Source organism: Microcaecilia unicolor, chromosome 8 (genome assembly GCF_901765095.1).
Source record: "Microcaecilia unicolor chromosome 8, aMicUni1.1, whole genome shotgun sequence".
Classification (NCBI taxonomy): domain Eukaryota; kingdom Metazoa; phylum Chordata; class Amphibia; order Gymnophiona; family Siphonopidae; genus Microcaecilia; species Microcaecilia unicolor.
In genome coordinates this window covers 52,552,500-52,576,220 of record NC_044038.1, presented here as the reverse complement: position 1 = coordinate 52,576,220, position 23,721 = coordinate 52,552,500, and the positions used below count along the sequence as shown (strand labels likewise).

General features: G+C 42.4%; 1 protein-coding gene across 1 annotated transcript in view; it reads left to right on the top strand.

Moving 5' to 3' along the window:
* The window catches only part of MAPK8IP3 (mitogen-activated protein kinase 8 interacting protein 3), a 229,698-nt gene extending 206,564 nt beyond the window's left edge, over positions 1-23,134 (top strand). Inside the window, exons 26-31 of the mRNA XM_030211285.1 lie at positions 2,725-2,896; positions 4,568-4,681; positions 7,814-7,852; positions 16,021-16,200; positions 18,461-18,604; positions 19,618-23,134. Coding sequence (XP_030067145.1) covers positions 2,725-2,896; positions 4,568-4,681; positions 7,814-7,852; positions 16,021-16,200; positions 18,461-18,604; positions 19,618-19,742 — 774 coding nt within the window. The 3' untranslated portion in view covers positions 19,743-23,134. The remainder of the gene's footprint in view (positions 1-2,724; positions 2,897-4,567; positions 4,682-7,813; positions 7,853-16,020; positions 16,201-18,460; positions 18,605-19,617) is intronic.
* Positions 23,135-23,721: the final 587 nt, after the last annotated feature.

Below are 23,721 nucleotides of genomic sequence, written 5' to 3'. Positions count from 1 at the left end.
CGTATTCTATAACGTGATGCGCATGAATTCAAAGTCACATAGTGGAAAAGGGGGTGTGGTCATGGGCAGATCATGGGCATTTTTTAAATCTATGCATGAGGTTATAGAATACACCCAATCCACGTGTAATTTAGGCATCTGCAATTACACCAAGTTTAACTTTGTGTAACTGCTCGTGACTAAATTTAGTTGCGAGGACGAGCGCTTGGTGTATTCTACAAACCATGCGGATATTTAGGCTTATTCTATAAAGTACGCCTAAATTTAGGCAAACTTTATAGAATGCACCTAGGCATATTTCATTTTGGTGCTGATTTTTTATGCATCATATGTAGAATCTACTCCTAAATCCCTAATTCTATAAATGTCAACAAAAATTCTGCGCACAAATTTGGGTGTGTATAATTTAATTGAATAATGAGCTAATTAGCACCAATAATTGGCTTTTTAACAATTATTGGAACTAATTAGATTTAATTGGAACTTACGTGCATAAATTTAGGCACGGGATCCACACCTAAATTTTACATGTGAGTACAAAAAGGGGCACAGAAATGGGAGAGTCATGAGCACTATTCCCTCTAAGCTGAGCGGGAGTCCTCCAACTGCATTGCTGCCAGTGGGGGGTGGTGCTTCAATACTGTGTTTTCAATCACAGGCAGATTCCATGGAGTCCTGCAGAGCTTGCATGCCCTTCACTATTGAAAATGTGATGGTAAAACAGCACCACCCACTGGCAGGACTATAGGTGGAGGACTCCCGCCAGGTTTCAGTTGATGCAAATGGCCATGTCTGAAGAGGCATGAGACTGAGTCCCGGGCGTAAGCACTATTCTATAAACTGCCTAACATTTAGTGCAGCTTATAGATCAGCGCTTTTCTCAGCACCATATATAGAATTCACCCCTAAGTGCAAAAATGTGCACACAGGATTATAGAATGAGGGGGTAAATGTCTTTCTTATATCTTTTAAAACTCTTTATCATAGTCTCCACCCTAAGAGTTTAAAACTCTTTATCATAGTCTCCTCCCTAAGAGTTTCTGGTATGTGCTACTTAATCAGAAACATGTACAGAGTCCCTGCTATGTTTATGTTTCAACAATTTTTATTGATGACAAGTCAATGTAAACAAATCCAACAATGAATAAACAGAAATTCCAATATCAAAACATACATAATAAAGATGTAACAGTACAGACGGTCATCAAACTGTTAACAATTACATAAACCCATCCCTACCCATTATGGTAATGATTTTTATTCAGGATCAAACAAAGCCAATGTCGAACAACTAAACAATAAATCTAGACAAAACTAGATAAAACATGGTCCCATTTTTAGTTTGTAAGAGGACTCCCATACCCTCCCCATAACTACCTGAAATTCCTTTCAAATTTCACAGTTGTGTATAAGATCACCTCCCTCCCCCCAGCCCTACTTTGACCCATATCTTAAACATACACTGAGATGACCTAGCGTCTGGACTCTTATGACCCCAGGCCATCTATGAAAGGATAACAATCTATGAAAGGATAACAATCCACCCTTCCCTACCCAGGCAGAGAGCCCCAAAACAACCCCTAATCAGAGTCCCTGCTATGTTTAAAGAAATGACTAAATCTGTGTATCCTACAGCAACTTTGGTTTGCATTGGAAGCTTTCTGCAGATGTGGTTTCAATAAAGCAGGAGCTACATCAGGCAGTGGCGTAGCCACCCATTTAGGGCTCAGGCCCACACATCAGTAGCACATGTTTAGTAGTAGCTGGTGGGGATCCCAAGCTCTTCCAGCTGAAGACTTCCCCCTGATGGTAATGAAAACGCTACTCTCCATGATACTGGCACCTGCACATGCTCAGTTTTCAGCGTATGCCTGCTGCAGACAGCCAAGGTGGAAAGAAGTGTTTTACCACCAGCTGAGATATTTTTTAATGGTGGTGGGGGAGGGAGAACACTTGATGCCCACCCACTTCTTGCCCAGACCCACCCAAAATCTGTTGTCTGGCTACACCCCTGACATCAGGTACTAATGTGAACAGAGATTTTGGGGAACCATGGAAATCACCTTTGGAACAAACACTGCCCTGTAAACCTGAAAAAGCAAAGAACAGTACTAGGAATCTGCAGAAGTTTTATTAATATTGCAAGCCTTCTCCGGAGTAGCCCCCACACTCTGGAATGCATTACCTGAAAGGCTCCGCTTAACACAAGACTACCTGTACTTCAGGAAGCAGGTGAAAGCTTGGCTCTTCAACCAAGCCTTTAATGGAAGAAGTAACTAACTTGTTAGTCTCACTCACACACATAAGGATTGACTCGGGCTGCACATACTGCAGCGGGACATGTTTATCCACTCCTACCCTAGCTGAGATAATATTTAACCATCTCTCTGACCTCACATGCAACTTTCTTCAAATCAATCACCTTACTTTCTAATTCTTCCTACTTTCTTACTCATCTATATGCTACAACTTTGCCTTAGCCTTCACTACCAATTATAATGTTCTAGTACATATTGTGTTGCCATTGCAAGTAGTATACCATGCCATACTTTGTATTGTTGTTCAAATATTTTTACTGCTTTAATTGCCTATTGCTCATGTTTGGTCTATTCTTACTTGATTGAATTCCTTCAAAAAGGCGGTAAATAAATCCTAATAAATAAATAAATTAAATAAATGATGTAAACTCGCTTTGTGCCACTCTTTCCGCATTTTACTCTTCAGAAGTCCTTTGATGCCCATCCTCGAAGGGAGAGCCAGGTTCGTCAGTTGGCATGGATTGGAGATGGTGTGTGGGTGTCCATCCGTCTAGACTCAACATTACGCCTGTACCATGCCCACACCCATCAACACCTGCAAGATGTGGACATCGAGCCCTATGTCAGCAAGATGTTAGGTAGGAGAGAGGAGTATCGTTCTGAAATGAGAGATATTCCTCATCTTATCATAGGCGCTGCGTACTCTGAGAGAGGACTGAAGGCAGCTCTGAGAAACCCCAGAAATTCTGCATTTCTATCTATTTATCTATCTACCTATTTTTGTTTCTTGTAATGTTAGTACAATAATTCATGCAGAGCTATATTAGTAAATTGTTAGTATAGGTTTACCCACTTTAAAGCTTGAAATGGAGCTGTGGGGAAGGGGAGGTTTATGGCAGGTGGGATGTCACTGGATTGGGTGACAGTGGAAATAACTGCTTCATTTTCCTGTTCATGAGCCTAGTTCCTGATTACCCAGTCCTGAATAGTTAAAAGTCACTTATGAAAAACGTAAGGAAACTGTACTGAGCATATGCAGGCTGTAATGTCAGTGCACGTTAAAGGCAAAAAGCCAAAATAAGCTTGTCCATACTTCTGTCTATATTGCTTCATTTACATACTCTGAAGCACTTATTTACACTGGCTCCAACACTCACATGTATGTAAAGAAAAGTATTTTACAGAACAAACATTATCAGCATTGGCCTGTATTATTCCCTCTTGGCTGCTAATGACTGAGTAGCTGCCGCACTCATTATTTCTGCCTCTTATCACCCTGCAGTCTTTGTCTGTCTCTAGAGCGTTTAAATCCTATCATGGGTTTGGTTTTTGCCACTTCTGCTGATAGACTGTTCCAGGAACTTACTACCCTCCCACTAAAGAAGTATTTGTTTCATGTTTCATCCCCTGCAACTTCATATCATGATCTCTTGTCCTTGAGTTCCTTTTTTTTTTCCTTAGCCGTACTGTAGTGAGGCCTGTTAAATATTTTTTTTGTTTCACTCTTATCCCCCTTTCCCCTCTTTTATCCAGTAAATAGATTTTGACTTTCTTAAGCCTGTCTTATCCTCATTACAGAGCTTCCCAAACTGTGAGTTGGGAACCCAAATAGGGTCACAAAACCTGCATTTTGATTTGTGCCCTGAGTGGGCTCTCCATAGGTGCATCATTATTCTGCACCTCTGGGGGTCATACAGTTTTATTGGACTGCGATCATGGCCACAAAAAAATTGATGTGCTGGCTTATTGTATCACAGAGTAATTTTCAGTGTCTACTGTAACATTTTTCTTCATGGATGTCAGTAAGCAATGTTATCTGTCTCCTGCACATCTGTGATCTAGTTTGTTATACACTGGATTAGTCTTGGTCAGTAGTGTACCAAGGGAGGGATGGTGGGGGCGGTCTGCTCCGGGTTCAGGCAGCAAGGGGGTGCATGGAGCAGTCATGTGGCTGTCGGCTTCCTGCCCCCTCTGACATTACTTCCTGTTCCGGGGCAGGGGACCAGCAGAGCTGACAGCTGCACGACTGCTTCATGCACCCCCAGGTGGTGAGGAAGATGCACTTCGGAGGAAGGGGAGGCGGATGATGTGCCGAGAGGGGGGAGGGGGTGATGCGCTGGGGGGGGTGATGCACAGAGGGGGGGGGGGGGCATAGCGGCGACCCACCCTGGGTGGCAGCCAACCTAAGTACACCACTGGTCTTGGTTTTAAAGGATTGAATAGGATTTGATTTTAGTGTTTGGAGTCTGTTTACTGCTGGAGAGTGTCTTTCTTGACTGCACATGTAAAGCGTCTGTTTTAATTGGCAGGCACCGGAAAGCTGGGCTTCTCCTTTGTGCGAATCACAGCTCTGCTCATTGCTGGGAACCGCCTCTGGGTAGGAACAGGAAATGGGGTCGTCATCTCCATCCCCCTAACTGAGAGTAAGTGATGCTTATTTGACCATTGTCTTCCATCCACAAACTGCTGTACTTACTACATCTGGCAGCAACAGTACTGTCTGGCTGTCTAGTACAGTACTGGCCTCAATGCCAGAAAGAGCAGAGCAGTTCTTGTGTTTAAAAGAGCAGTTTTCAAACTCCACTTTTATCTGCACTGTCTAACCTTTACATTCACTTTGGCTTTGAAATTTATTTAAGGAAATTGTACCCATAGACATGGGGACCTCCTTTTTCTGAGAGTACTTTTTCCAAGTAAACTAATACACTTTGGAAGATTCCAAAGTTTGCATAAATTTCCAACCCTGCCTCCAGAAATGCCTCTTCCTGAGTAAATTATGATTATGAGGTACGATACCACAATGTGTCATTTTACGCACATTTAAGGTGGGTAGTTTTCAGAAAGCCCATTTCTGCATGTAAAGTACTGTTTTCTAACTGATCGTTGTCCTGTCAATTTTTTGTAGTTCTTTTTCTGTTTCCTTGTTTTTAGACTTGTACACTGTTGTGATCTGCAAGTTAGTTAATAGCAGTATAACAAACCCAAACAAACTATAAACTACTATTCCATTGTGAAGGAAATTGGAGTTATCTGGTTAAAACGCATTCATCTATTCAGATGATGTAACAGTTTATCTCCTCTTTGACAAGGACATTCTTGATATACAGAGTACTATTAAATCTGGGTTAGATTTGATGGAAAAATGGGCTACAACTTTCAAATTGGAACTTAACAGAGATAAAACTAAATTTCTAATCTTAACCAACCCTTTTTACTCTGTCCCGAATAAACATTTTACTGTTGACCAAATCACATACCCACAACCCCTAGAGCCAAACCTGAAGATTCTAGGTATAGCCATAGACCAAAAGCATGGGACAGGCATATGGGATCCCTTAGGAAAAGGAGGAGTTAGGGGTTGCTGAGGAAGCGCAGACTGGATGGGCCTTTTGGCCCTTATCTGCCATCATGTTTCTGTGTTTTACCTGTGGAAATGGCTTTGAGAATTTCCCTCTAAGTGGATGATCTTTCTGCATTTAAAACATGTCTCATGTATAGAAAATGACTCTTAGAAGACTGTAGAGCCAAATACACAAGTGTAAGATCAGGTTCTGACAGGATCTTCTGTTGGCAGGTCCTCGAGATATACCGTGTTTCCCCGAAAATAAGGCACTGTCTTATATTAAATTTTGCTCCCCAAGACCTGCTAGGTCTTATTTTCAGGGGAGGCCTTATTTTTCGGGGAAACATCGGGTCGCCCCCCCCCCACCCGAGATCGCCGGCTCCCCCCGCCCTCAGTCGCTCCCGGAACTAACCTCTTAAACGCTTCCTTTCACCATTCATCTTCGCACTGTCCGCAAGCAGCAGGGCAGGCCACTCCTTCCGTGTCCTGCCCTCGCCTGACGTAACGTAACATCAGGCGAGGGCGGGACACGGAAGGAAGGAGTGGCCAGCCCTGCTGCTTGCGGCGAGTGCGAAGGTGAAAGGAAGCATTTAAGAGGTTAGTTCCGGGAGCGATTGAGGGCAGGGGGAGCCGCCAATCGAGGGGGGGAGCCGGCGATCTCGGGTGGGGTGGTGACCCCGATGTTTCCCCGAAAAATAAGGCCTCCCCTGCTAGGTCTTATTTTCGGGGGAGGCCTTATATTTTCAAATTGCAGCAAGACCTCTACTAGGTCTTACTTTCGGAGGATGTCCTATTTTCGGGGAAACACGGTAGTTTGGGAGGAGGTATGATGTATGTGTGTTTCTTAGAAAGTATGTGCACTGTCGGGGAGAGTTCATGCCTTGTTATGAAATTACCATCAAAATCAGGGGTTCTCAACCTAGGCCAGGTAGTGCGTGCTTATTTATCTCCTGCATATTCATTGTGGATCTTCTGAAAACCTGACTGGCTAGGAGTGTCCCGAGGACTGGGTTGAGAATCCCTGTTTAGATAGACAGGATGGTTCTCTTTCCCCCAGCACTTAAAGAAGTTATTGTCATCCTTTTGGATGGGTGGATAAACAGAAAGTGTGTCAGTTTACAGAAAGCTTTACATACAGTTTTCATCTGAGATGAACAGAAATTATTTCAGTTGGAACAAATCCTGGAGACTATGCCCTTCTAACGTTTTCAAATGTCGTTTCCACCAGAAAGAAACATGAGTTATTGCCTAGTGATGTACTGACCCGTCATTTTGACTTGACATCAAAAGCAAGTGTCTCCTCATAAAGTTATTGTTGATAGGGCCTGATTCCACAGAGCCTTCTCTCCCATGCTCTGTTGGAAAACACCTTGGTGGATCAAGATCATAGTTACATGTCCAACTTTGTGAACGCTGGGCTAGATTTACTTGGAGGCATAATTACAGATGGGCCCTGGTGGACTGGGGCCCCTCCCAGCAGTGGCACACCCTTACTGTGTCTGGTAGGGATACCCAAGCTTGCCAGCTGAAGTCCTTCTCCAGTCCTCCGAGAAGTGAGCATGCACTAGATGCCAGCTCAGTCTGAGGAAATCTGCTGCCAAATCGACTGCACAGCTTTGCGGCATGGCATACTGGGCTGCTAGGCACCTTTGGAGGACTGGAGGAGGTCTTCAGTTGGCAGGGCTTGGGGATCCCCACCCAGCTCAGGTATTTATAGTGGGAGTGGGGACAGGAGGGTGGGGAGGATATTTCTTGCCTACCTATTCTGCCCCTAGGCCCACTCAAAATTTGCTATCTGGCTATGCTGCTGATTGAGCTACTGCTTTAGCATGCGCTAACACCGTTAACATGCATTATTAGTAAACAGATCCTGTTGCTTAAAATGAGACTTGGGGTAAATAATGTGCATTAATGTGTGTTGGCATGCAGTAATGCGGCTGAGCATGTTTGTACTTCTAGTCCTTTGATTTTGAAGTTTCTTTAACACCTTCCCTTTCTATTAAATTCTAAAGGACTGTCTTGTTCAGCAGCAAAAACAATGTGTATTTACCTGCAAATTCCTAGGGACTAGCAAATAATGTTTGGCTTCTTGGCTTGGTTTTACTTTTTTTTTATTTGGTTTCTCCCAATAATTGACTTTTTCTTCTCACCCCCACCTGTCTCTATTTCTCTCTCCTCCCTTCTCTTGGTTTCCTCATCTTGCCTCTACTAGCTGTAGTCCTCCATCGGGGACAGCTCCTTGGGCTCAGGGGTAAGTTGAGGACCTTCCTCCTGCTGGACCATGTATTCCATCCATCCATCCTTTCATTCATTCATCCTGCTGTTTTAAGTTGCGGTTCCTGAGAAGAGACCAGGAGAGGTTGGTGTGGTGCTAACCTGTGGTACAGGGCATCTTGCACTTTCCTACCCATTATTTTGAACTTGTCTGGCTTTGTAGATCAGAATTAAGACTAGTACAGTGCTGCTGGCAAATAGTAGGATGGAAAGGTGATGATGATTTTGAAATTTCCTAGATGGACGCTCCATGCTGTCATCCAAGACTCTTTAAGTTTTTTTCATTTTCTATAGCCATGGAATACTGAGTAATGGCATCCTCTTGCCATTCTCCATTCAGAGTTCCTCACTGAGAGGTCTTTTCAAGAAATTGCGCATGTAATAAAGTGAATTGAAATAGCAAAATGTTTCTTTCACCAGATATTGCAAACCGGTCTAACATACATAATGTCAGTTTCAAACATACAAACTCAGATGTCAAAATGTGTAAATTTAAACCATTCGCTGCACTTTGTGAAGGTAGCTGTTCCATAAGATTTAAATCTTTCTGCAGGGGAACCTGTAACATCAGAGTGCCACCAGAGAACATTGCCCTGGGTTGTCAAACACAAGCAGTATTTGGGTGAGTTCAGTCCAGGGCGGGTATTCAGATTGAGGCTGGTACTGAATATCTGGATTCAGTGCTCCCCACTGGTGCTGTCCAGTTAATGGCAATATTCAGCTCTCTATCCCAACAGCTATCTGGATAAAATTAGGACCACCAGTCTCAGCTCTGCCCCTAGACCACCCCGACACTATCTGCTGAGGCAGTCTGCAAGGATATTCAATGGCATTATCTGGATAGTTCCACTGAATATTCACGGATAGGCCTGGCTAAAGCATTTCTGTGGATAATGGTGCTCTTATACAGATAAAAGCCACTGAACTGACCCAATTGTGTCTAAGTGGAGTGATAGCTAACTCTGTGCACATAAAATTAGAGAAGATTGCCATTTGGTATAGAACATATAAAGCTGCATTTGTTTAGAGCCTCTATTTACTAACCTGTATCAGCTGATAACATAGCAGTTACTAGGTGTCCTTACTGCATTTAGCAGCTGGTTAATGTGGTAGTTGCCACGTAGCACTGAAGGAGGTTTCAAATGGATAGTGACTGTGCTTTACAGTTAACTGGGAGTTAGTTATCACATGTTGCAGTTATTATGTGTTAATTTTGGCAATTACTGTGCAGTAACTGCAAAGCCTCAGTGCAGGTTTGTAAATAGGACCCTGATGGGCTGATGATCAGAAGCCCCACGCTGTTCCAAATAACGCTCTAAAAATAGCACCGGAACAGCACAAGGGTTTAACGCCCCTATGATCAAAGCTATTAGCATGCAAATTTATGCACGCTATTAACTGTGATCATAGGGGTACTTCTGCACTTGGCGGGGCTTAAGGGTTAAGCCCTGCCTGCACCGGACAGGGCGGGACCCTGCAATTTTGGGAAGGCGCCCGAAAAGGAGGGAGGGAGTGCTAGTCCTTCCCTCCTCCACTTACTACTATTACGGAGAGGTAGGTTGCTGGGGGGAGAGGGTGCGTGGGCTAGCTAGCTAGATAACGGTCCCACTGCACCACCAGGACATTTTTGTTCAATTGAGGGGGGGGGGGTGGAGGGGAAGCTAGCTGTGTTTTGGGGTGGGGGGCCTGGAGGTCCACCAGACATCCAGGTGTTTGGGGGGGGGGGGGGCAGGCTTAGGTTTGACAGGTCTGGAAGAAAATTCCGGACCTGCCAAACCTCTTCAGTGGGTTTCCCTCATTCCTTCCTCACTGGCAAACCATAATGCCAGCTCTGAGCTGGCACAGGGTTTGCAATGGTAGCAGCACCCTTGTTTGACGCGCTGCCCACTGATCATGAGAGAGGAATGCAGGAGACCCTTGTTTGCATGCATTTGCTTGCAATTAGCGTTCAGAGCCGGCAAGCTCTCACCAGCTCTGATTATAGAGCGGGAGCAAATGTGGATGCTAGTAAGGCACTGTTGGCCTCTAGTGCCCTCGTTTGCTTCTGATCATCGACCCCTAAGTTCCTTAAATTTGGTGCTTAGTTACACATCTAAAACCATGGTATAGTCAGGTGTGACTGATTTAGATGTCCAGCACTGAAAATTGGTTCTCTGAACTTGACCTTGACATATATCTTGTTCTTTATGAAAATGTATTGCTAATTAGCGCTACTGCTGCTGTTTAGCATTTCTGTAGCACCCCTAGATGGGCACAGTGCTATTGAAATACAAATGAGAAAGTGCCTGCTCTGTGGAGCTTACAGTTCAGTCAAGAGGCACAGACAAGACAAGTGTAATAATTATAGCAAACATGATTTAAATCAACAAGGCTATGAGTAGGACAAACTCTCATTTAAGATTTAAAGACAGCCTTAAAAAATTGAGGTTTCGGTGGGACCAGGGAAGGAGCATGATCAACCAACTCAGGAAAGTGGAAATTATGAAATTAGACTGACTGGTATCCTTTGACAGTGCACCATCTCCCAGGTGCATCTGGGCCTGCTGGCCCTGAAAGATAGGAAAATAGATCTAGAATCCCCTCACAGCAGAGCCCTATGGCCCTAAGCCACAGACCCATACCATGTTTTAGTATTTTAATCCAATGTCTGTAAAGTGGAGCCAGAAGGGCTTTTTTTTGAGGGGGTACTTGGGGGGTACTGAGTACCGGCACCTTTTCCGTTGTCTGCTAAAATTGACCCATGGACCCCAAGTTTTATGGTTTAACTTTTTTATTGATGTCACATCCACAACATTTAAGCATCAATTACAATCACCAAAATGATATCTCTAAAGTCAATAGCAAAACCTTTGTTAAAGTAACATCAAATTTTTACATAGTCTTTTCATCCCTCCCTTGGACCCCAAGTTTTAATGAAAGAGCTCAGACTCTACACACCAAATCTGTCTTGTAGATTCTGCGACTGGTTGCAGGGAGTCTGGCTATTGTGGGGTGGGTCCCTCAGTGATCACCCCACCCCTGAAGGGTGGCCTGGCATTTGAGTACTGGCATCTTTTTTGCCAGAAAAAAAAACACACTGGCCAAGATAATATCAGTATGTGAGACTCCTGCTGGAATACAAGCAGCCAGTGATGTGGGTCAATGAAAGCTGACTTCCAGTAAGTTAAGTGTTGCTTTCTGAGCAAGACTTGGAAGATGCATCTTATTTTTTCCGCTTGTTTGGTATTTTTCCTGCCTATTACAGTAAACAGACTGTTCTCTGCACTTCTTTCCCACAAATGGAGTGTCTTCACAGAATGCAGAAAGAAAACAGGGGGAACTTTTGAATTTCAAGTTACATATTTAGTAGCAAACTGACCTTAATTAGACCAAGTTTCAGTATCTGGTGAAGAGCTTTCTGTATGGTTTAGTGCAGTTTTCTTCTCTGCATCATGAGAGTCAGACGAGCTGAGCAAACCTTCACTATCCTGTTCTCTTCTCTGGATGGCCACTGCTGGGTTTCTTGCATCTGGCTTTATTATACTAGTTTTTCCTAGAAAGTAGTAGCACAGTATTACTGTTTTTCTTCATCCAGGTGAGCAAGCACTATCCACTAGGCACTAAGGTCAGAATGCATGCTACAATCTATGTCTGCAAAGAAAGCTGATTGGAGCATTTCATTTGTATATCCTAAATAAAAGCAGTTCACATACTATGAGTTAAGTAAAGTTAGCATATGAGCAGCTTGGTGTGCTGATTGATTTAAGCCATTGCAATACATTAGAAAAGCAAACCTGGAAATAATTGTGGCATTTTTGGCTGCAAGATGCCTTTATGGTATCTTCTTTTGCAAAAGGCACAACAGAGAAAGCCTGACACACAAGGAACAGTGAAGAATATATCTAATTGACTGTTGCCTTTCGTTCCTATTTGTAACCACTAAAAGTAGCAATTTGTTTACTTCCTTTTGGAGGAATTCACCCAAGCAACAATAAGCTGGACATAGGCAATAGACAATAACAGCAGTGAAAATATTCAAATAACAGTACACATTATGCCATATAATTATTCTACACAAACAGTAGCAATTTTTGCTTAGTTAACCACTTGGGGAAATATTATGCCATAACTAAATAATACATTCAAAATTTATAAATAAAAAATGAAACCTTGGAGGAAGTGACGTCACGGACCGGGATGGCAGCTTGAACGTGGAGCTCCATTGGGGCATTGTTAAGAGCGAGCAAATCCCACAGAGTTGAGCAGCAACTCGAAGCGTGGATCGAAGGGGAAAGGTTCCTGAATTATGCTGCCGAAGAAGGGACTGGAGTGATTCCGTTTTTCGATGGATCAATGTAAGAAAACGCTGGCGGCTTCGGCGGGGCCAGAGTGGAGTGAATCAAAGATGTCGGTGAGCCTGGCTTCGGCCGGGGAGGAGCACGCTGAGGAGGGACTCAAAGAAACTGGCGAGATTGCGAAATCGGATGTAGTGGCTTGGTTTCAGGACTTGAAGGCCGATCTGGCGGGAGTCCGAACGGATACAACTGCCCTGAGAGAAATTAGGGCTGAAATTTGCAACTTCGGAACGTGTGTCGGTGAGGTGGAGGAGGGGATGGAGACTCTTAAGCAGGACACGGGGAAACTGCATAAAATAGTGAATACTGACACGCTGGAATTACAACAACTCAGGGAGCAGGTGGAAGACGTGGAGAATAGGTTGTACCGAAACAATTTGCGATTCAAAGGAATCCCTGACTTGGATATATTTAGCAACTGTGAAGCAGTGATTCGAGAGCTGTGTGGGTACATTTTGAATCCTGAGGAAGGTGGCTAACTACCAGACCTCCGCATCCAGAGTGCGCATAGAGTGGCTGGCCCGCAGCGAGAATCCAACCCGAGGGACATTGTAGTGTGTTTTGCTGATTTCCCCATGAAGGAGAAGATATTGTCAAAAGCGAGGCAGCAAAAAGAGATTCTTTGGAAGAACTGTAAGATTGGTGTTTCAAGATCTGGCATGGATTACTTTGCAAAAGCGTCTATCCTTTCAAGAAGCCACGATATTTATGAGGTCAAAGGAGATCCGATACAAGTGGCTATTCCCATTTGGGACGAGGCTAACAGTGGACGGTAAATCACGCAAAGTAAAGACCCCAGATGAAGCATGGTTAACACTGCGATCTTTGGGGTGTAAAGATGTTCCAATTCAGAAGGAGTTACTGGAGACCGCCAAGGAACAGGGAAGTAATTTATCCAGTTGCAAACTATGCCAAAATATTTCACAGGACCCCAAAGTCATCCACAAAGGAAAGATATTCAACATAAAGGGATCTTTCACTTGCTCATCTTCCAATGTGGTATATATCATTCAGTGTAAAAAATGTAACGAAGGATGCTATATTGGAGAAACAGGCCAGATGCTTAAGACAAGATTCAATTTACATAGACATCATATGAACAATACTGGTGCCAGCAGGGTTCCCACGCCTGTTGGTCAACATTTTACAGGACCAGGACACTGTACCAGTGACTTCACAGTGAGAATCCTGAAAGGTAACTTTAAAACCATACAAGAACGTAAGACCTTTGAAGCAGTGGCGTAGCCAAGGGTGGGCTTGGGTGGGCCTAGGCCCACCCACTTTGAGCTCAGGCCCACCAGTAGCAGCACACCTATGATGTGGCTGACAGAGATTCCCAAGCTGAAAACTCCCAACAACTGTCCCTCCTGCATACCTTGTAAATAGCAGATCTTCGCCTGCAGTGAGCAGTGACTGATACATACTACTCACACTGGCCCCACAGCCTTCCCTCTGATGTATTCCCACTTATGCGGAAACAGGAAGTTGCATCAGAGGGAAGACTGTTGGGCCAACATGAGCAGTGTGTATTAGTTGATGCTCGCTGCCGGTGAAAATCTGCTATTTAAAAGGTGTGCAGGAGAGGGGGGATATTTGAGAGACCGTATGGCATGCAGGCGAGAGAAGGAGAAATCACCTGTGGGATAGGGTGGGGTTCTTCTGCCCACCCATCTTGGGCCCAGGCCCATCCAAAATTGGGTGTCTGGCTACGCCCCTGCTTTGAAGTCAGAATGATTGAATATTTTAACACCCAACAGAAAGGACTTAACAAGGATCTGGGGTTCCTAGCCCATTATAAACCATAAAGCTGTATGTCTCTGTTGATCACCCTCCCCTCACCTATCCACACCCATCCTGTTAGAATATCAATGATATGCTTTGATGTCCCCATGCATACTTCCTAACCACCCCCCTCCTCCCACCCTGTCAGACTGTCATAGTAATGCTTGAATGTTTTCACTTATATACACTGTCAGCTAGCACATTTGCTTATTTCCGATCTGAGGAAGAAGGGCAACCTTCGAAAGCTAATCAAGAAATGTATTAAGTTATGTCCAATAAAGAAGAATGCTTAGAAATTCAATCGTTATTGATATAATGTGGATACTTTTGTCCGCCCATTCAGATAAGTGTGGAACATATTTTTGCTGAGTGTGCATAGTACTGTGGAACTTTTTTTGCAAGCAAAAATTGCCAAATTGAGAGTTTCCAGTTTGAGGATATGTCATGCTAACATTGTGTTGTTAGATTAATACACCGGTTATTTTGGAGCAGTAGCTTTTTCTCCTCTGTTGAGAGTTGGTTCCCACTGCAGTTTTTTCCAGTTTATAGCAGAAACCGATGATAGTATAGCCCATTTGAGGGCTTGTTAAAAAGTTTGTGACTTCCCCCTGGGCTGTTTCATTTTTTTATTTATACATGTTGAATGTATGCTTTAGTTATGGCATGATATTTCCCCAAGTGCATAACTAAGCAAAATTGTTACTATTTGTAGATTATTATTATTTTTTGCTTTCTAATTTATAGTATTTTGAATAATATGCTACTTACAATGTCAACTCAATACATATTAAAACATCTTAATAGACAGCATAGGGTGTAAGCGGAGGTAGGACATATAGATAAACGGAGTAATAGGTGGAGTTAGATAGCAAATAAGGGTGACTAACTTAAGGAAAATTGCACATGAAGTCAGAAAAGGTGCAGGAAAATTACCTCTGCCAGAGTAGGAGGGGATAAGCAAGTCCTGCTACAATATGTGCAGCCGGTGTTAAGTATTTGTGTGTGTGACTAGCTAGTTAGTTGCTTCTTCCATTAAACATGAGTTTTGTGGCTACCATCTGATGCCAGTGTTGGGGTTTAATAGGACAGTGCAGGGGACATTACCCTACTTAGTCATATATCATTCCTGCCAAGGGACATCCTGAGACTGGGGAGCCATTAGATAGGGAGTTGGATCTGAGAGAAACTCTTGAATTTATATTTTCTGCCCATAAGATTTTGTCTATGTTAGTGGTCTTTCATGTTAAATATATTCCTGTGAGTAGGGGACACTGAGTGGCTCAGGTGTTTGGCACAGGGTTATACAGTACAGGTACAGGGAAGACATGATTCTATAACAGCGCATATATATTTTAGACACCCCCCCCGCCCATCGTGCGCCTTGGAAAACTAGCGCATAACTTTATAGTATACGTATAGAGGGATGTGTGTGTAAAGTCCAATTAGTGCTGATAATTGCTTGTTAAGAGGTCAGTTATCAGCACTGATTGGTTTGTTAACCAATTAAGTTGTACCCAGCAATCGCCAGTGTGCACAGATTTCTGTGCACATTTTTGGACACCATATAGAGAATTTGGGGGTTAGTCTTTAGTGACTGAAAGTCATCACCATCTGTAACTGTTGAATTTATGCGAATTGAGTTGGTAGATTTAGTCCAGCTCTCAGTGGGCAGGTGTTCAGATAACTACAACGCCACTTTCACAGTTTGGCATTAATTGCTGTTGCTGTCATTAGTCTCGGAAGAGAGGCCAAAGAAGTGAATAGGCATGAAAACTGTTTCATTTTTAAAGGCAGTTCTTCCAGATCAGGGTTCAGGCGTATTGGCAGTTCAGTGTGTGAGGGAGACATTAACTGCAGCTGCCCACATTGTGGGCATAAATGGAAGACTTTGGCTACTAGTGAGTAAACCCGACACTTTTCATGAGCACTAAATTTCACTATAAAAAATAAGATAGTTATTCCATTGAATAAGCAGTGCCTTATACTCAGTTTAATTATTGAAGCTTGGTCTTTTCCAACCTGTCCCCAGCCAATAAGACATCGCCAACATCTAGTGAGGGGACGCGGCCTGGAGGAGTGATCCACGTGTACAGTGATGACACCAGCGACAAGACTGTTGGAAGCTTCATCCCATATTGCTCCATGGCACAGGCTCAGCTCTGCTTCCATGGACATCGTGATGCTGTCAAGTTCTTCGTCTCAGTGCCTGGTATGCACTTGCATGGCATTTGCTTTAGTTCAGATGTATTTCTTGTGCACCTCAATGCTTGGCCACACTGTCACCTGAAACCACAGGGACTACATCTAATGGGGGTAGAACCAAGGCTCTGCTGCCACTGGGCATAGAGAGCATTCTTTAAAGAGGTTACTTTAGTTCTCCCCCTTCTTTTGATTCAACTCATGCTTTATCTCAGATCCTCGGAATTTATTTATTTTCTACTAAAATAATGGACAAAAAAGTGAGGACAGCTCGAAAAGGAAATCAGGAAGTCTTTAATATGGATAGCTTAAAAATGACCCGACAGGGACGTGTTTCGGCATTGGAGCCTGCATCAGGGTCAAATAAATCTACATGAAAATGAGAATTAAAATTCAATACAAAAACATAACAAATGAACATTAGTGACATATATAACATAAATTATATAATTAAAAATGAAATTATAAATAATCGTATATGTAAATTATATGATAAAAATATTTGTGTATATGAATTACAAATTTCATGAACCAAAATTATATTCAGACAGTATTAATTGGAAATTGAAATTATTTGGAAATTATTTCTTTTTAAACAGAGAAATATGGAATAAAAATAAAATAAATAATCAATGGATGATATTATTAGAAAGTTAAGAACATGTGTATACAAATTGATATCAGTCCTAATTGATATCATAATATGTTCAATAATGAATGTATGTACAAAGTAAATGTACCTCTTGTGTTGTGGCTGGTGGATAAACCAAGAGAAATATGGCTATATGGCTTCTAGAATGTTGACCATTTCCTTAGACCATTTGTACCTCAGATTGCATCTTATATTTGTGATTCAACACATTTGATTAATTTGCTGGATTGATTTGATGGTGACCTCTCAGACACCTTGCCGGTGACACCTGATATTGAATCCTTATATACAAACATTCCACAGCTAGAGCTATATCCATTATAGATGACACATTTAGAGGAAGGACTACAACCTGCTGCATTCTCAACAGGTTTATTTTGGCATTCGCAACCATTGCCTTGATCAAACATTTTTTTGCTTTTCAAGGAAAATTCTTTAAACAGATAAAGGGAACAGCCATGGGTGCTTCCATGGCTCCTGACTTGGCCAATCTCTATGAAGCACATTTTGAAGACATGGTACTGTGTAATCATCCTTTCATCCAAGAAGTTTGATTTTGTAAACAATATACCAATGATATTTTTATCATTTAGATATAGATTTTAATTCTCATTTTCATGTAGATTTATAACATGGCCGTGTCAGGTCGTTTTTAAGCTATCCATATTAAAGACTTCCTGATTTACTCTTCGAGCTCTCCTCACTTTTTTGTCCATTGCTTTTGTTGAACATGAGAATTCCTCTCCTCCCTTCTTGTTTTCCCTTTCTACTAAAATAACGTAAAACAGCATCTGCAATTCAGTAGTATCTGGAGATCTTGTCCTTCTTCTGGTAAAGTTAATCCTTCAAAAGTGACTATTCTGAATTTGTGTTCCATAATCTGGCTCTGGACTAGGGATGTTATCTAAATTGAGAAAAAGCATACCTGCACTTGCAGCAAGACCAGACACAACCAGGGAATGCGTTATCTAGAAAATGTAAATACATCAGAAAAGCAAACCTGGAAATAATTGTGGCATTTTTGTATGTATCTGTTGAGATTTTTTAACTATTGGAAAAATTGCTAACTTCTTTTCTAGCTTCTGATGCTGAGTCTTTTTAGTTAAATAATCATCTACATTTATCTTGCATGCCCTTTGGTTGAGTTTAATCTAAGCTGCAATGCAGGCATGCCTTTAGACTTTAGCTGAGGCAACTATGCTGCATATTTTTATGGATTTAGCATTCACATTTAATTGGCAGCGCAGGACAAGTTAAATTAATCATGTATAGCAGGTATTTCCCTGTCTCCAGATGGCTTACAGTCTAAGGTGGTACCTGAGGCAATGGAGGATAAAGCAATTTGCCCAAAGTTACAAGAAGCATCAGCAGAATTTGAACCCTGGATTTCCTGATTCTCAGCCCACTACTCTTAAGCAGTAGGCTAGTCCTCCAGATGTAGCTATTATTTAGTGGGCAACTCAGCGGTTCTAGTGCCAGGTATGATAATGGTCATGGATGTGACCAAGTAATTGCTGGTCATTCTGCTGACTATTGCTGTGTAGTTAGGGTCATCGATGGTACTGAATGATCAGCACTTATGGGTAGTATAATCCTGATTTGGGTTGTATATTTACAGGTAACGTCCTAGCTACACTGAATGGGAGTGTGTTGGACAGCCCCTCAGAGAACCCCAGCACCACCTCTGCAGAAACTGAGGGTCAGAAACTGAAGAATGTTTTGGTGCTGAGTGGAGGCGAGGGCTACATTGATTTCCGAATCGGTGAGTTCCTCTTCTCTTTGCAGAGAGAATGGGAGCAGAGGTATAACTGTATCATTATAGTGAATAGTCTGCTTAATGGCATTTAATGCTTAGTCCAAGCACCCTTCGCTCAATGCTTTCTACAGGGTTCAAGCAGAAAACGTTTACTGATAGTGTTATGGGACAACAAAGACCTTCTTGGGGATGAGGATGGATGAACTGGGGTACAAGGAAGATACCTGGGACAAGATGTATGATTGATGGAAGTTCTTGTCTATGATATTTGAGTTTTTAAGAACTCCAGTCATGAGATGGTGCTGAATAGAGTGCACATGAGTGATTATAGTGAGAGGTTTGTGCAGTCCTAGTCCCACAGTCTTGTCCACATTCATCATGTGCTTATTGGTGCAAAGGCTTCCACAAGTTCAGTGGTGCACATGGATGCAGATTTCACATTAGAGTAGCCAGATGTTTGAACATAGTATGAAATGCCCACTTGATGTATTTGTGAAATTCTGGTGTCTTGGTACCTGCCCTTTGACCAGTGATCATTTTGAAGGCCAGGGTGCCCTCCCCCTTTTGCTTTTAAAAGGAGGGCCATTGATTATGTGAAGAGGTGAATTTTCCTGGAATTTCTTCACTTGGAACCATGCTTCATATAATACTGTTGCTCTTTCCACAGCTTAATTAGTGAAAGTCATAAGTTGCTATCTGGCTGTTAGATCATAGAATATTTCCTAATTATTGATTGGCTGTGGTTAAGTACTACAAGGATTGCCTTTTACTACCTGATTTTGAGGAGCAACGGTGACTTACTGGTTCTTGGTTAACGAGAATATTACTGTGCCTCTGTTAGCAGGATTTCCAACATGTGTGGGCAACGAGAACCATGAGCCTCTGACTGCCTACTTGAGTAGTGATCTTGTTATCTAATTCTGTAAAGGAAGTTTCTGCAAACCTAGACAGTTATGATTGATGACATGCCATTAAGTCTCAGGGCTTGTGTCATAACTCTGTTTCCCTTTTTTCTATAGGTGATGGGGAAGATGATGAGACAGAGGACCACTCAGGAGATACAGGGAATCAAGTCAAGCCAGTTCTTTCCAAGGCTGAAAGGAGCCACATTATTGTGTGGCAGGTTTCATACATCCCAGAATAAGATCCTCTTCTTCCTTTAACAATATAGAAACCCTAGCCACCTCTCCTGAATGCCAAGGTGTACACATACAACTGCTGCATTAAGCCTGCTGCTGGAAACCAAACCCTAGAAAACTGCACTGACTCCTGCATCGGACTAACTTCCCCCTTCCACAGCCTGCTCCCTTAGAAGAAGCCCCTCCCTTTGAAATTGCAGTTCTCATCTTGTATATTCCCTGGGTTCAAAAGCCTGATACCCACAAGAATAGGAATGGCAGAGATCTTTAAAAACGTACAATGATTATTCTGGGAATGCCACAGAAATAGATAGATCACAAGGGCATAATAATCTCTCTTATCTTCTGCAGTTTTTTTTTTCATAAAGGAGAGTGAAGGTTTCAAGGACTTCCCTATTGCTCCTTATCTGAAAACAAATTTTAGCCCCTTGATTTTCAAATGTATCTCTTTCTTTCTTCTCCCTCTTCTTTGAACATGGGACCTTGATGGGTTGCAAGCAGCAAGGTGGAAGCCATTTGTTTTTAGTACTGATGGGATTTAATTATAGAGCAGAAATCCAAGGAACTGTATCCAGACTGATGCACAGGCTATTTCTAGAACAGCAATGTGGCAGGAAGAATGACAAATAGCTTTCCAAGAAAAAGTTCAACATCTTCACATTTGCCCCCTTATGCTCATTAAAGCAAGGGACAGGTCCTGAGATAAAAGGGAGAGGAAAGGTACTGGGCACTCCATGATGTAAACTTTGAGTATGAAATTCAGTAATCCATAAGTGCTGTCAGGCGCTCCCTATGCTTCAGCAATTCATTTTATATGACCTGGCTGGTGGAGAGAACTTACAGGAAGAAGAGCTGCGAGTATTGGGTGAAAAGATATATGAAGTAAAATGATGAAATAATGGCAACCCTTGAACAGGCTCTTTCTCTGTAAAAATGGTTCGAGTTCTACTTATTTGGTCATTAACAGACTCAAGAGTTGCTCATACTGTTCTGCTGGCACAAATTTCTCATTTCTTCACCGCTGCTGACCTTGAGAACTGTTGTCCACTTCTCCTTTAGATACATGTACAAAGGCAGCAACAATTCCCACCTTTATTTTGTATGCTAATTTAGCATCACTGCACACTTGACAGAATGTGATACATTTTATTACACCAACATAAATATTATCCAAAGATGATGAATATGAACTAAGGAGAGGACCTATGTAGCTTCAACAACCTCATAGAAACTCAGCATGGCATAATTCTTACATTGGCCTAATAAAATATATCACAACCTGCCATCACGACTCGACTTTATTCTTTAGGATCACATCTTACTTCAACCCTGTTGCTGCACGCTTATTTTAGTCTAAGGTCTGACTGACCTCCGATCTGGTTAACTTGTGGTGGTCTGTTTACAATGAACAGATTTCTGGCCTTAACATGGATGCACTGGCTCAACTTTTGTAATATTTTTTTTGTATATAGAAGTGTATAAAGGAAGGAGGTTATGAAGAACGCATTTGAGTACTAAAGGGCTGAAGCGTCATCATAGTGGCTAGAGAAGAATTATTGAAGTAGCAACATTGTCTGGAATTCCATCACACCAACCATGAGCAAAGTCTTTGCAGCCTGCTGGTGCAGAAATAATTGCTATTTTGTTTCTACTGCCTTGGTTAGCACATTCAATAAACAGAGGTGGTTTGAGGTTCTTATCTGCACATTGGAGTGGAGAAGAGGCCTAGTGCTTAGCAAGTTGTGATACAGGGAAGCTGGATCTCACAGACACTCCTTGTGACCTCGGGCAAGATACTTCACTCTTCATCGGCTCAGGTACAAACTTAGATTGTAAGCCCGCTGTTACAGGGAATGTCTACCACTCACCTTTCCAAATCTGAGCTCAAATCCAAACCATTCTCTATAGAAGAGCATCTAGTTGTATTGTCATACAAGGTTCTTTACTGCTACTAAAATTCTAGAGGAGAAAATTGAAGCAGTAATTAACTTATGCAGAGCTACCATAGAGAAAGGACTGCTGGAGAATACTATGGTATAGCTACAGAACAGAGCAAATCAAATGGTTTAAGATCACCTCTTAAAGTGTGAGACCCAAACCTCAATCTTGGTGCCCTTCCTACAGTACTTCTTTGCTTGCCTAATGCAGGCTTTGAAGTGTAATAGTGTTTTGTAGAGAGTTGAGAAACCTAGACTGTCTTACAGTGTTGGTCATGTGAGTTGAACAGTTTGATTAGTTAGCAGCCTTTCTCCTCCAGGATGTCATAGAGGCCTGGTGAAGGCGACCATCCTGACCACATGAAGATCAGCAACAGCATCTCAGTACCTACCTCTTCCAGCAGAAGCATTGTCTTCTTAGTACTATAAGGAGGTGTCATGGTGGGTAGATAAAATATGAGTAGAAAATACCCCAAACCACAGCAGCAAGACCACCTCATAATTTTTCTCTAGTTCAGGGAATTGTTAAAGAAGGCAACAACCAACAGCTTTTAAGTATTATAAAAGAATGAAACCAGCAGGCTTTTGGAGAAGGTACAATTTTGTGATACAGAGAACAAGTTACTGGGGAATTTATAGGCCTTTATTTTTGCTGATAAATTCAAATTACTTTAAGGATCAACAGCAATACAATCAACAGTAATCCTATAGGAAGGGAATTCAAGACACTGAAGGGAAAGAGAATGAACACTTTTTCACTGCGGAGAAGTAAACTGGCAAGAGCAGAAAATCTTCCCCAGTCTTTTACGAGGATAACCACTACTACTGTACAGAGAACCCTACCAGCCCCCTCCGCTGACTGTGAGCTGCTCATGACATCACAGAGCATGTGCTGCCTTCACTGCAGGGTCCCTGAATCTAATGAGCTTGGAGAATGTTATGTTTAGTCTTCAAACTGAAGCCCTTTGCTAACATTACTCAATGCTGGAGAGGTGAAGAGGAAAGAAATTCAAACTGCAAACGCTGCATTTTGCAGCCATGTCCTCAGTCTGATACGGCTGTTGGATAGTTCCTCAAATGTTCTCTAAGAGCTTGCCAAAGGAACAGGATTTCCTTTAAGTGCACCAACAAATGCTCCTGTAATCTATCGGTTTTCCGCATGCTGTCCTTGAACAGAAAAAGCACACTTTTTAAAACAATTATTCTCCATTGGCTCCCAAACAGCAAGGCAAAAAAGCTGATTGGCTAGTACTTCCCCCTTCCCTTCAAGCATCTCCACTGTGATGTATGTAAAGTACCTTGTACGTTATAACAGGATTTTCCAAAGTGTCTTTTGACAGCCTGTAAACTCCGCTATTGTTTTGTTCTTTGGTCTGACAGTGGCACTATGTAAAGAGACTACTGTAAGTATACTTTTACCTGGCTTTATTTCCCCATCCTGTCTAATAAAGGAAACCATATACCTGTTCTGTATGTAATAAAATATATTAACACCTTGAAACAAACAGGAGGCAAGCACTTTCTGTAAAATTATGTGTTTTGGAAGGGAGGGGCTCCTACATGTTACTTACTGTAAGGTGGCTTAAGGTAGTCGAGGATGGTTCAGATATCACCATTGCATGCCATATTTATTGAGAAAACCCTGAAAACTTGATTGGCTGGGGGTCCCTGGGGACAGGTTTGGGAAGCACTGCTCTATACTGTCACGCAGAATGGTCCTCATGCTCTTTTCTAAGCAGGTGACCATTTAGACAAACTCCTCAAAGGGGTTGTGGAGAAGGGGAATAGACTTAGTACTGAGCAGCTACTCAAGGGCAGCTGTACCATTCAGCAATTGTGTTTTTTTTTGCACCTGACTCTTCTTGCTCTCATGCTGATGAAGCCTTGCGGGAGTAGCCTAATGGTTAGAGCAGCAGGCAAGGAATCGGAAAAGCCTGGGCGAAGTCCATTGCTACCCCTTGTAAGCCTGGGCAAATCACTTAACCCTTCCATTGCCTCAGGTACAAACTTAAGACTTTTAAGTGCACCCAAAGGTAACTTACCTTGA